Below are 11,621 nucleotides of genomic sequence, written 5' to 3'. Positions count from 1 at the left end.
GCTCCCCAGGGAATCCTGTACAATCTGAACACCATAGTGATTAGACGGGTTGACTCGCGGACCACGGAGGTCCAGCAGCAGTCCACGCAGGCATGCTGGTAATCGATTACAAATATGTGAATACTGACAAATTACAGAAGAGTGGTAAATGCCAACAACAGATAAATAGTAAACGTGGATGATACACAGATAAGTGGGGAAGGCCCAAGCTTGCTCACATGGAGTGCCGAGTGCCGACTGGCAGGCATGGGGGCACCACCAGAGACTGGCCTCGCAGGAATCGTCAGTGGGTGCCGAGTCCGGAGAGGTGGGGGACGCCCTCCTGGTCTGAAGGTGTCCGTGTAGAGTGCCTGTCAGCTGCACTGGAAAAACAGGAACTACAAGTTGCAAAAGGCTATCTCCCTCCTGGGACACTGAGGTGCTCGGGCCAAGGCCACGCTGTCAGCAACTCACTCTCAAATGGCTCAGAAAAAACAGCCTGTCTTTATGCATGTGTGGGGTATGTGTGCATGTGTGTAGTGTGTGTGCATGGTGTGGGTGCACGTGGTATGTGTGCACGTGTGTGTGGTGTGGGTGCACGTATGTGTGCACACGCGTGTGCGGGTATTGTGCATCCGTGTAGTGTGCATATGTGCGCATGGTGTGGGTGCATGTGGTATGTGTGCATGTGTGGGGGGGTATTGTACATGCATGTAGTATATGTGCATGGTGTGGGTGCACGTGTGCATGGTGTGGGTGCATATGTGTGCGTGTAGTATGTGTGCACGTATGCACGTGCGTGGTGGGTGCACGTGGTAAGTGTGCGTGTGTGTGTGGTGTGGGTGCACGTGGTATGTGTGCGTGTGTGGTGTGGGTGCACATGGTATGTGTGCGTGTGTGCAGCCACACCCAGTTCTCTGCGTCGTCTTCAGTGCCTAGCGGTACTTAATAAATGCTTGCTCAGTAAAGTGTACAAGTGCCAAAATTATCACTTAAAAATAAAGGCAGTCTCTGGAAATATCACACAAGATTGCTAATAAGAAAACATTAAAAAACTTTATTCCCATTCTTTTTTGAACATGTCTGTCTCCTAAAATTTCATCTGAAGTGGAAATGGCCTGCCTGGTACTACAAAGGAGGACGCGTCCGGCAGCTCAGGACGAGGGTGGGGGACGTCGTCCAGCAGAGGCCAAGGTTTACCAAGACCTGATCTTCCCCCAAGGGTCTTCTTTAGGTGCTCCTGAGGACCACGGGCAGCAAACATGGTGTGCCACCCAGAGCAGCTCCGTGGGGCAAGGCCCACCGTCCCCGCTGTTGTGAACAGTGATAAACCATTTTGTCGCCCAGTCACCTTGGCAGTGGTGCTGGGCCCCTCATTCTCAAAGCGGAGTGCAGCATGGACGTGGGCCCGCCCCTGGTGTGTCTGTGGATGGGCCCGGCCTGCTTCCCAGGGGCATGTCTGTGGTTCTTTGATTGTTTCTCTGAACTGTCTCAGTTGTCACAATGTTGGAGGAGCTCCGAGGTTCTTGGAGGGACTGTGGTTCCTTCTCAGGAGGGGAGGAGTCTCTCCAGAAGCACCAGCTTTGTCTGCAGGTTGATGTCAAAGGGAGGCAGTCTGGTCAGGTTCAGACTCACCCCAGTGGTGCCTGCGATGCTGGCCAGGACCCGGTGTGTGTCCCTGTAGAGGGCCAGGTGCCCAGGGGCTGCCTCCATGAGGAGGTGCGTGTAGGCCAGCATGCGCTCTGACCCGGGCTGCAGATCTTCCCTCTTCTCGTACCTGCAGGAGAAGAGCACAGCCGTGCACCTGTGGCCCCTGCGCTAGCCCTTGGCTCCTGGGTGCCCAAGGGAGCCCGCGCACGGCCTCTGGGAGGAGCACTGCCACCTGCCATCACATCATAACAGGAATATACCTCCAGGCGCTGTTGACTTCCAAAAACCGAGACACGCCTGTCTGTGCAGCAGCCACGTCGATGTGCAGAACGACATCTGTGGAAAACCACGTCTGCCTGGTCAGAACCATGAGCCGCGCACCTCTGGCCAAGGCTGCAGCTGGCCCCTGCACGGCCCAAGCACCTACCTGTCCGGGGGGGCACAAGCTCGTGCAGCCTCTGCATCGCCATGCCACCAGGATAGTTGAAGTGGGACACATACAGAGCCGTGGCCGAGTACGTGGCATTCACCACGAGGTGCCCTATCACGAGGAGGGACCCCACTTTATACAGCCAAGACTTCTTATAATTATTCAGCCTGGAAAAAAACCAGTCCATTTCAAGGAAAGGGTATGGCAGCAATAAAGTGGAAAATATATCATTAGGCACATACACCTGTTGCTCACCTTCCCCGAGTCGTAACAATAATTAATCACCAAATAGATCATCATTAGAGAAAGTGGGTAAAATACTACCTTGAGAATTTTCTCCATGAAATTCCACCCAGATGCCAATTTAAAATTTATATTAGACTCTCAAACATCCTGAGTTGTTACTTAGATCAGAACACAGCCTGTGGGACAAACTCCATGCACTGCCCTGTTTGTAAGTGAAGCCAACGGAGCTCAGCTGCCGTCATATCTCAGTGGCAGAGCTGGAAGCTGCAACAGAGACCGTGAGGCTGCAGAGACAATATTTACTATCTGACCCTCACAGGAAGGTTTGCTGGCCCCTGAAAACTCAGGGTGGACCCTCGACCAAACTCTGGGCAGGCCCCGCTGAGCCCTTCTCGACCAGGCCATGGCCTCGGCCTCTGAGGACTGCAGACCCTCAGCACAAAGGATGTCACCCACCCCACACTAAGACACTTGAGGAGGAGCAAACTCCAGCATCTTTCCTTTTTTTTTTTTTGTGAGGAAGATCAGCCCTGAGCGAACATCCATGCTAATCCTCCTCTTTTTGCTGAGGAAGACTGGCTCTGAGCTAACATCTATTGCCAATCCTCCTCCTTTTTCTCCCCAAAGCCCCAGTAGATAGTTGTATGTCATAGCTGCACATCCTTCTAGTTGCTGTATGTGGGACGCGGCCTCAGCATGGCCGGAGAAGCGGTGTGTAGGTGCGCGCCCAGGATCCGAACCCGGGCCGCCAGTAGCGGAGCGCGTGCACTTAACCACTAAGCCACGGGGCCGGCCCCTCCAGCATCTTTTCAAAGCCGCACCCCTAGCGTGGCCGCAGCCCCTAAGTGCCTGCCGGAGAAAGCTCCAGACTGCCAGGAGAATTGACCACACGTTCCCACCAAAACGTGGGGATGGGCAGGTGGCCCTGGACCCCTCAAGAGCAGTGACTTTAGAAAGCTCGCAATTATAATCCTTTCTCTGCCCTTTAAGATGCAAATCTACCACCCAAATGCGTTTCCTCAAGGACCCAGGAGCCATCTCTCTGAAAGGCCAACACTTAGGGAGGAACTCTGCTCCCAGTGCCCACCTGCGGGAGCTAAGGGCCCCTGTGCACCCCTGCTTCCTGCCCTAAAGACACCAATCTGTCTGCTTCTCCGGGGCGGGAGGGGGGGGCGCGGGGGGGGGGGGGCAATGGGCAGGCCCAGGAGGCCATCACACCACCTCCTCCCCGCCCCCAAGCATACCCGGCCTCTGGGGTCTCCTGACTCGGGTTCCAGGGAAGTTGAGTGCAGCTCACGCAGGACCTGCTTCCACTCAACAGTTTATCACTGGATAAAATCTGTCCTTGTTGGTCTCACCAGGGCCCATAGTTTCCACGAACAAGGTCCTTCTCTCTCTCAGGACCCTGAGGTCAGTCTGCCTGCTGCCTTGGATCGGGGTCTGCAGCCCATGGATCCCCAGGCGAGAACACAGCAGCAGTGAGCTGGGGATGAGCTGTGAGCACCTTCACCCAGGTCCTGGGGCGGCATGGGGACAAGCCGCCTCCCACCCTTAACAGGGGTCCCTCGGAAAGAGGTACATGAAGGGGTGACCTGCCCCCTTCCTGGGCTCACAGGGCCGTCCGCAGGGGCTGCCTCTCCCAGCTGTGGCCCTCGCGCCCCCAGCCCAGCCAAGGGGCTGCCATCGGCCTCCTGTTCCCACCACAGGCAGTGACAAAAGTGCTGCTTCAGCCCCAGAGCTCTGCTCCCTGGTGAGCAGCAGCACCGCTCGGACCACCCCCCCACAGCCCAGGGGCCCCCTCCTCAGGGGCTGCCCATGCCCCTTCATTCTGCTGCTGGCCGGTCTCCCTGCCTCGGTAACCCCCACACCACCCGCCCTCGTGCCCCCGAGCCTCAGCCTCCACATGGGGAGCTCCTCTCCTTCACCTGACTGTTCACCTCAGAGCCTCCCCACCCTGCCCCTTGGCTCTCGTAAGGGTCCTTCCCCTGAGTGACCGAGCCCTGAATGGCTAGCACAGCCCTGTGCAGACAGGCCCGAGACACCCATCTAGATTAACTGAAGACGGAGACAGACCAAGCAGAACCATCGGTTGGCATGTGGCCAGTCCCCTCCTGGCCTCAGCCCAGCGGCCGTCTCATCTCCACGGCTGGGCTGGCCACTTCTGACACGGGCGCCCAAGTAGACACGTCTGTTTACTCTCAACATCCTCCCCTCTATGAATCCGTAAGGAGCACCCACAGGGGAGCACTCACACGCAGGCACAGCCCCTGGCAGCCACGACATTGAGCACAGGGAAGGTATAGATGATGAACCGCAGCTCCTTGTGTGGGAGGAGCGAGTACAGAGCCACGAAGCCCAGCGATGGCAGAAGCAGCACCAGGGCCCTTCTGTCCATAAGGCCCAGGGGCACGAAGAGCAGGCTGCAGCCCAGGCCGCGGGGCAGCGCCGAGTAGAAGTACCACAGGAGTGGGGAGGTCTGGAGGCAGGGTTAAGGAGGCCACACGTCAGTGACAGTCAGCCGTCCACTCAGCTGAGCTCAGGCAATGAGACAGCCCTGCGGTGCCCCTGCCTGCAGCCTCATCCCCACGGTGACGCCCTCCACACACGGACAGAGGCCAGGACTCGGGCATCGGCGCCAACACCGCAGCCAGCGGATGGCAAGCAGGCCTGCATCGTGCTTTCCCCTTTCCCTCCTTTTTTCACTGTATAAGGGGTTGTCCTGGGTGAAGGGTGCACTGGGGACTCATCATGCTATTCTTTCTATTTGTGTGTGTGTTTAAATATTCCACAATAAAACGTTTACACAGGCAGACTATCCTGAGGACTGAAGGAGAAGTTGGGGCCACAAAAGCAAGGTGGTGTTTCCACAGGAGGCAGAAGCTGGGGCCTGGGGAAACCTGCCCCGCCCAGCACCACAGCAGCTGCAGCAGCCCACCCCGAGCTTGGGCCACCAGGTGTGCTCCCCCGGTCAGGTGCGACAGCAGGAGGAAAGCAGCCCCTGGAGTCTCGCCCGAGCGAGGCGAGGCCAGGGGCGCCGGCTGTCCTGCCCCGCGGGCCGCCTGAGGGAGACTCCTGAAGGATACTCCCCAGTTGGAACTTCTGTTCAGGATGGTGTTGTACCAAAGCACTTTTCCTTCTGGCCACACGAGATAGCGCCAAAAATAGGAGTCCACGGCGACCGTCAGTCCTGGTAAGATAAAACAGAGCTCCTCAGGAGAGCACACAGCCACCAGAACAGCTCAGACGTCGACGCTGCCGGGTGAACAGCAGCCCCAGAGTCCCGGGTCCCAGGTAAACATCCCCACGAAGCAGCCCCGTTGGCACAGAAGCCACGAGCCAGCAGCAGCTTCACAGGAGGGAGCTGACGCATCGGGGCCTCCGCCCCGAGTGAGCATCTTCACGCCAATTCCCTCGTGCGCTGGTTACAGGGGCTGGCCGACGGAGGCCCCGGGCAGCAGGGGAAGGCCTCGTGGGGGACGCTCGGGCAGAACAGCAAGGAGAACCACATTAAGATGTTTTACTACTGCTGAAAGTTAAGGTAATTTTATTTAATGAAAAAGAAAAAACGAAGAAAACTCCCGAATTTCTCTTCATCTTAGTAAAACAAGACAAAGCCCAGCCTCCAGCCAGAAGAGCCCCCGGCCACCCCGACTCACCCAGGCAGAGAATCCCAGCCGGGATGGCGCAGCGCAGGGCCTTCGCCACTGAGACCCTCCTGGTGCCCAGCAGCAGCAGCAGCACGAGGCCCAGGAACAGGCTCAGCTCGGCTCTGAAGACGAGGATGGCAAACGCCGAGAGCCGGATGAAGCGAGCCCACTTCTGCTGCAGCCAGGCCGTGAGCGCCAGCAGGACTGCAAGACACAGAGGCACGAGATGCCAATTCACTTTCTCGTTACGAAAGCCACACACTCCAGAAGATAGCAAACAGCACTCAGAACCAGATCCCCCAACACAGGGCCCAGGCTCCATCTGTGGACGGCCTGCCCCTGGCCACGGGCCCCGCGTCTTGCACCGCCACACAGCTCAGGGCCACTTCCAGTGGGCCTGACCATGCCAGACCCCAGACACCCGAGTCCAGCAACTTGCTTCGTATCTTCTCCAGAACCTCAGGCTCTGCAAGTCTAGCGCCAACCCTGGCCACCCTCCACTCCTCTCCTGCCGTTTGGTCCCAGGCACTCAGCACATCCTGCTGGTTCCACTCAGGGTTCATTCAGAACGGCACCCTGCTCGTCACCTCCCCTGCCATGTCCCGCAGAGGTCGCCCCCCTGGGCGTGGTGAGGGCCAGGCCACACCTCTGCCCTGGTTGGCACAGACCCCCACGCCCACGCCATCCACAGCCTCCCCTCCTACCCACACTCAGCCTCCCTGTGGCTCCCAGAGTGCGGCGGCTCTCCGTCTGCCTGGGGCACCCCCTGAACACCAGAACAGTTCCCCCATCTGAACCACATGAGGCTTTCTCTCCTCCCAGCACTCGCTGTCCTCAGACCAGGTCCACTCCCTCTCGGCCCAGTCACCTCAGGTCCTGCACAAGACTTGCATCCCCGGGCCATTTGCTGGAGAGCACACCTCCATCCAGCACTGAGAATAGAGACCCTGCTGTCCGTCACAGGCTATCCTGTCGCAGAGCGCTTCTGAGACACCCAGTGGGGAGCAGCTTTCGTCGGGCAGGCACACCTCGGATGGACACCCACTCACCCGTCCCCTGGCGGGCGTGCCCTGAGTCCAGCAAGAGGCCTGGGGGGCCATCGTGGGGTCTGACGACACAGCCCGGCAGCTACGTACCCACGGGCAGGGCCAGCACGTTGGGGAGCGTCCGTGTGCAGTAGAACATCAGGTGGAACTGCGAGGCTGTCACCCAGCAGAACATGGCAGCCACCGTGGTCCCAAACTGCCGTCTCACTTCCTTTTGCAAAGTCCAGAGTCCAAAAATCACGCTGAGTCCGAGAACAGCTCTGACTAAACAAGACAGCAACACGTGTGTGACCAGCAGTGCGACAGGTGCCGGGCAAAGTGGGTCTTCGAAGTGGTTATGTGCAGCGGTCAGTGAATGACCAGGTGACAGAAGAACAGCCCTGAGATAGGGAGTTGTCTTTGGTAGTAAAAATGGACTGGGCATGGGGAATGGACAGCCTGGATCCTGGCACCCTGACCCTAAAGCCTCACTGTGACCACGGGCTCTGGGGGACACGGCCACCGGTAAGGGCAGTGTCCGTACAACAGTGTGACGAGTCCTGCACTAACACCAGAGGCCCCATCACACAGCTGTGACACCTCTGGGGCCACATTTACTGAGGGCCTGATGGCCAGACGTGGCCCAGTCTCTTGTCCGGGGCTCCCTGATGCCCCCACACAACCAGCACAGCCTGTCTAGCTACCCTGTGCGATGGTGGATTTCCATTTCCTAATCTCCCCTTTCAAGAAGCAGAACTGCTTCTTCCCCAGAATCTGTACTTTCTTAAAGCTTCCACACAGGCCAGATCCACGAGCTGTGAGAATGTGTTTCAGTCAGTTTGGGTAATCAGAATACAGTCTACGTAGAGATGCAATAAACATTTATTGAAATGGCAAGATGGTAACTGTTGCCTGAAAAATGAGGTCGCAGAGCAATATGTACAGAATGTTCTAAACGTGTTTTAAAAAAATATTCGTATGGGCACGGAAAAAGGTCCAGAAGGCCGAGCACAAAGGCCTATCAGTGGTGACCCCTGGGTAGTGGGAATCTGTGGCCTCCGACGCAGGTGTGCGGCTCTGTAGTAGTAAAGGGCTGCTCAGAGTATGGGCCCGCCAGGCGGGGCTGGTGGCTCCCCTGCAGCCCAGGCGCGGGCCCCATGGGAGGCACCTCACTCCCACCTCATTTCCTCCTGTGCAGCCTGGGGAGGAAGGCACCATCGAGAAAGCGGAAGCAAGAGGCGCTCAGCTACCTGTCCCAGGTCACAGCCCAGAAAGGGCTGAAGCCTGACCTCGACTTGAGCTCTGAACCGTCAGGCTGAGCGGCCAGGGACAGCCGAGACACCGACAGACGGACGCTCCTGAATGAGGTAGCTCAGCCTGGCTGACTGAGCTCACCAATTATACTATGGTCCTTCGTTTTGTCCTCAGAGGAAGATCCCCTTACCTACTAGCTGAGCGTAAGACTTGGACATTTCTAACAGCGAGAGCACACAAACGGCAGGGCTGGACAGCACCGCGATCAGCACCGGCCCGAGGAACGTCCTGGGGACCACGCCGGGGAACTCAAGATGGTCATACTGCAGGGAGAAGAGGAGGCCAGTCAGAGGGGGCCCAGGAGCCGGGGACAACGCTCAGTCCCAGGCACGGGTCCTCACCTTCTCCACGTCCAGCCTGTGGTAGAGCAGGTCGTGCATGGCCTGCAGGCTGAAGCTCTCCTCCACTTTGGCATAGGGGCAGGCGATGAGGTGGACAGCGGCAACAGCAACCAGCAGGCCCAGCAGCTGGCGCTGCCTGCCAGGGCCCGACGGCCTCTTCCCGGTCATCCTGCACCTCAACTTTACGTGCCCTCATCGACCATCAGCGCCGCCACTCTGTAAGCATTCTGAAAGAATGAAAATGTAGACCCCAAGTTTCAAAAATCACATTTGCGTTAGCGTCTGGGAGATGTGGGTGAAGGGTAAGTGGGAGCTCTCCGAACTACCGTCATAACTTTGTAAATCTGAAAACACATCAAAATAGAAAGTCTGGAGGAAAATCATGCTCGAGAAGCTTTCGTATTTCAACCAGCTATCTTACACTTTAGGTTGTGTGAATATTCCTCCAGGAAGAAAGACCTGAGTTGCAGAACCCTGAGTTTAGTCCGTGCAGCCAGGGCCTGGGCTGGCCTGGTCTCTGGAGGGCAGTAGGGCGGCTCCCGCACCACAGAAGCTCAAATCTGGCAGGAGAGTTGGGTAAAACCTGGGCTCAGCCCCTATGGTACCAGCCGAGAGACGGGACCAGAGGCTGAGAGGTGGGAGGGTGAAAGGGGCGCACCTGGAGGACGACAGAGGGGCAGCCACGGGAGAGCAGGATGCAGGGCTCAGGGCAGCCAGCAAAGCCCCTGGGCCCCAGGGACAGCGACGTGGGGCTGCGAACGCCCACCCTGCTGCATTCTGAACTTCACCCCAGGAGCCACGCAGAGCCCCAGGGTGGCACCACACTGGTCATGAACACGAATACATAGGTGGCAACAAGCACGAGTGTGTCCTTGAGGGGTTCAGATACATGTGCCTGCAATGCATCTCCCAAACACCAACAGGACGATTTGGGGGGACCTATGGCACGAAGCTTCCTGAGAAAACCACAAGAGTGTCCAGTCCAGTTCCTACTCACAAATGACTAGATCTTTCAGTTTGGAGGTGGACGTAAGATGGCAGATTCTTCTTCATGTTTCTGGCTTCTCTTAAGACAGGTTTGACTTCATTTGATCAAAACCAGCAGGGCCAGAAGCAAAACGAGAGAGGCACGGTGCTTACTGCTTATTAAAACCACTTTCTGATTAGAGGGAGGTTTAAGAAGTCTGTCCTCTCCAAAGACGGCAAGTGGGGAGTCAACAAGTGGGGGAGAATCTGTGGGTCAGAAGGAGCAGGTCTTCTGTCCAGACGGTGGTCAGGGGGAGATGGAGGAAACGGCTTTTAAAATTAAGAATTACCAAAATAATATGCAGTTCTCCTTAGAAGTTACCTAACTTTTTCCCTTCCCAAATATAAAAACCACTGGATGGAGACAGGTGCTTCTAGTTTGTCTTCTTCCTTCTAAAACGTAAGCTCCTTGAGGGCGGGAGTTTTCCATTTGTCTGTCTGTGTTTTCCCCACCATTGTAACCTCAGCTAGAGGATGGACTCTGGTCATCACAGGAGGCACTCAAGCATGCTGAAGGAAAGACGCATCTGCCTGTCTCCCGGGCTGGGCTCCCACCCTGAGGGCAGGCCCGCTCCCCACCCGCAGCGGCCTCTGCAGAGCCTGGCGCACAGTAGGTGCTCAGCAAACCAGCTGAAGAAAAAAGTGGGTAAAAGCTCCAGCATGGCTCTCACACTAGCTTATCTTTTCATTCAAAATACGTTAACGCTGTAGTTTCCAGTAAAGCCGAAGAGACCACAGAACGTTCATGCACTACTCTCTGTTCCCCTTACTGACATGAGACAAAAATAAGAGTTTAAACAAATAGGAAGCATGTATGCCGCCAGGCTGCTGAAGCAGCTGCACAAGAGCTGCTTGGCGGGAACCGGACACGGGCTCACAGCTGTCCCTGGTCAGCTAAGAACAGGCTGTCCCCACAGACCCCACTCTACACCTCTGCCCAGGAGTTCCCCTGCAGAAAAATCCACTCTTATCTCGCAAGCCGTGGGGTGAAAATGCATGTGCAGGACGCGGACCCCCCTCCGGGCCCCAGGGGCTTCTCACCCAGAGAAGGGTGTGCTCGCTGCTGATGACAAGGGCAGAGACCGACTGGCAGAGCAGCTTCTCCTGGAAGGCAGGGGCCCCAGCGGGTGCAAGCAGAATGCTCCCCCAGGACGGCGGGAAGACCACAGGACATAAGCAAGAACAGAAACCACGGGCACCCCACCACGGGGCTCCAGGGGGCGCGTGGGCTTTTCTCTGCACCCGGCCATCCCTGCTTGCAGCTGCTGGGGTTGTTAGTCTGAGGTACCAAACAGGCCATGACTGAAAAAACACAGTTTATAGAATGGTGGCATCTCAGATCAGGAACAACCTACAAAGGCCCCTTGTCCCCATCAACTTAGAGTCTACGGTCTCTATGAAACTGGTCAAATCAGACGTCCAAATTATTAATGCCTTGGCTGGAAACAAATGATCTGGTGCAAACTGGGCGGCTAAAGGCCAGAGAAAACCTGGCGTCGTTGTATTTCCTCCTTTGGCAGTTACGTCCTCCTACACTCTAGACGATGCTCCTCTTAGTTCTCCTCGTGCAACCCCGGCTCCCTGCCCATGGCCTCGGGCACGGGGGCAAATGTAGATTCCCGAGCCCCACAGACACTGATCAGCCCCCCGGTGAGGAGCGCGGCCCCCAGGTGAGCAGCCCGAAGGCCGACCCGCGTGGACACGCTCGGCGAGGGCAGAGGAGCGCTGCAGCAGCGCTGGCTCCGCGTCCCCGCTGCCCGCCCCGCAAGCCGGGCTCGCCATCCTCCCGCCGCCCGCCCCGAGAGCCCCGGACTCGGCTGCGCGCGCTGACCTCCCCGCCCGCGACGCCGTCCCTCGGAGCGCGGCCGGCTGGGTGCCCTCGGCCGGAAGCAGGGCAGCGGAAGCCGAGAACGGAGGCGGAGCCCTTGCCCGAACCTAACTTGGCCACCAAACCCAACCACCG

General features: G+C 57.6%; 1 protein-coding gene across 5 annotated transcripts; it reads right to left on the bottom strand.

Moving 5' to 3' along the window:
• Nucleotides 1-1,308: 1,308 nt before the first annotated feature.
• Nucleotides 1,309-11,600, bottom strand: ALG12 (ALG12 alpha-1,6-mannosyltransferase). Of its 5 annotated transcripts, none has more exons than XM_058568107.1 (11): nt 11,490-11,600; nt 9,630-10,427; nt 8,633-8,859; nt 8,422-8,554; nt 7,089-7,262; nt 5,962-6,156; nt 5,389-5,492; nt 4,558-4,781; nt 2,057-2,226; nt 1,890-1,965; nt 1,309-1,756 (listed from the first exon to the last, which is right to left on the bottom strand). In XM_058568107.1, exons 3-11 carry the CDS (start codon nt 8,798-8,800, stop codon nt 1,528-1,530), a joined length of 1,473 nt encoding a protein of 490 aa, XP_058424090.1. In that variant the 5' UTR covers nt 8,801-8,859; nt 9,630-10,427; nt 11,490-11,600; the 3' UTR covers nt 1,309-1,527. The 5 variants fall into 5 exon arrangements, with proteins under 5 accessions (XP_058424090.1, XP_058424091.1, XP_058424089.1 ...); XM_058568108.1 differs by lacking the exon at nt 11,490-11,600 and adding an exon at nt 10,700-11,385; XM_058568106.1 differs by lacking the exon at nt 9,630-10,427.
• Nucleotides 11,601-11,621: the final 21 nt, after the last annotated feature.

This window comes from Diceros bicornis, chromosome 25 (genome assembly GCF_020826845.1).
Source record: "Diceros bicornis minor isolate mBicDic1 chromosome 25, mDicBic1.mat.cur, whole genome shotgun sequence".
Lineage (NCBI taxonomy): Eukaryota > Metazoa > Chordata > Mammalia > Perissodactyla > Rhinocerotidae > Diceros > Diceros bicornis.
The sequence above is the reverse complement of the archived record's forward strand: the minus strand, read 5'-3'. Positions and strand labels throughout refer to the sequence as shown.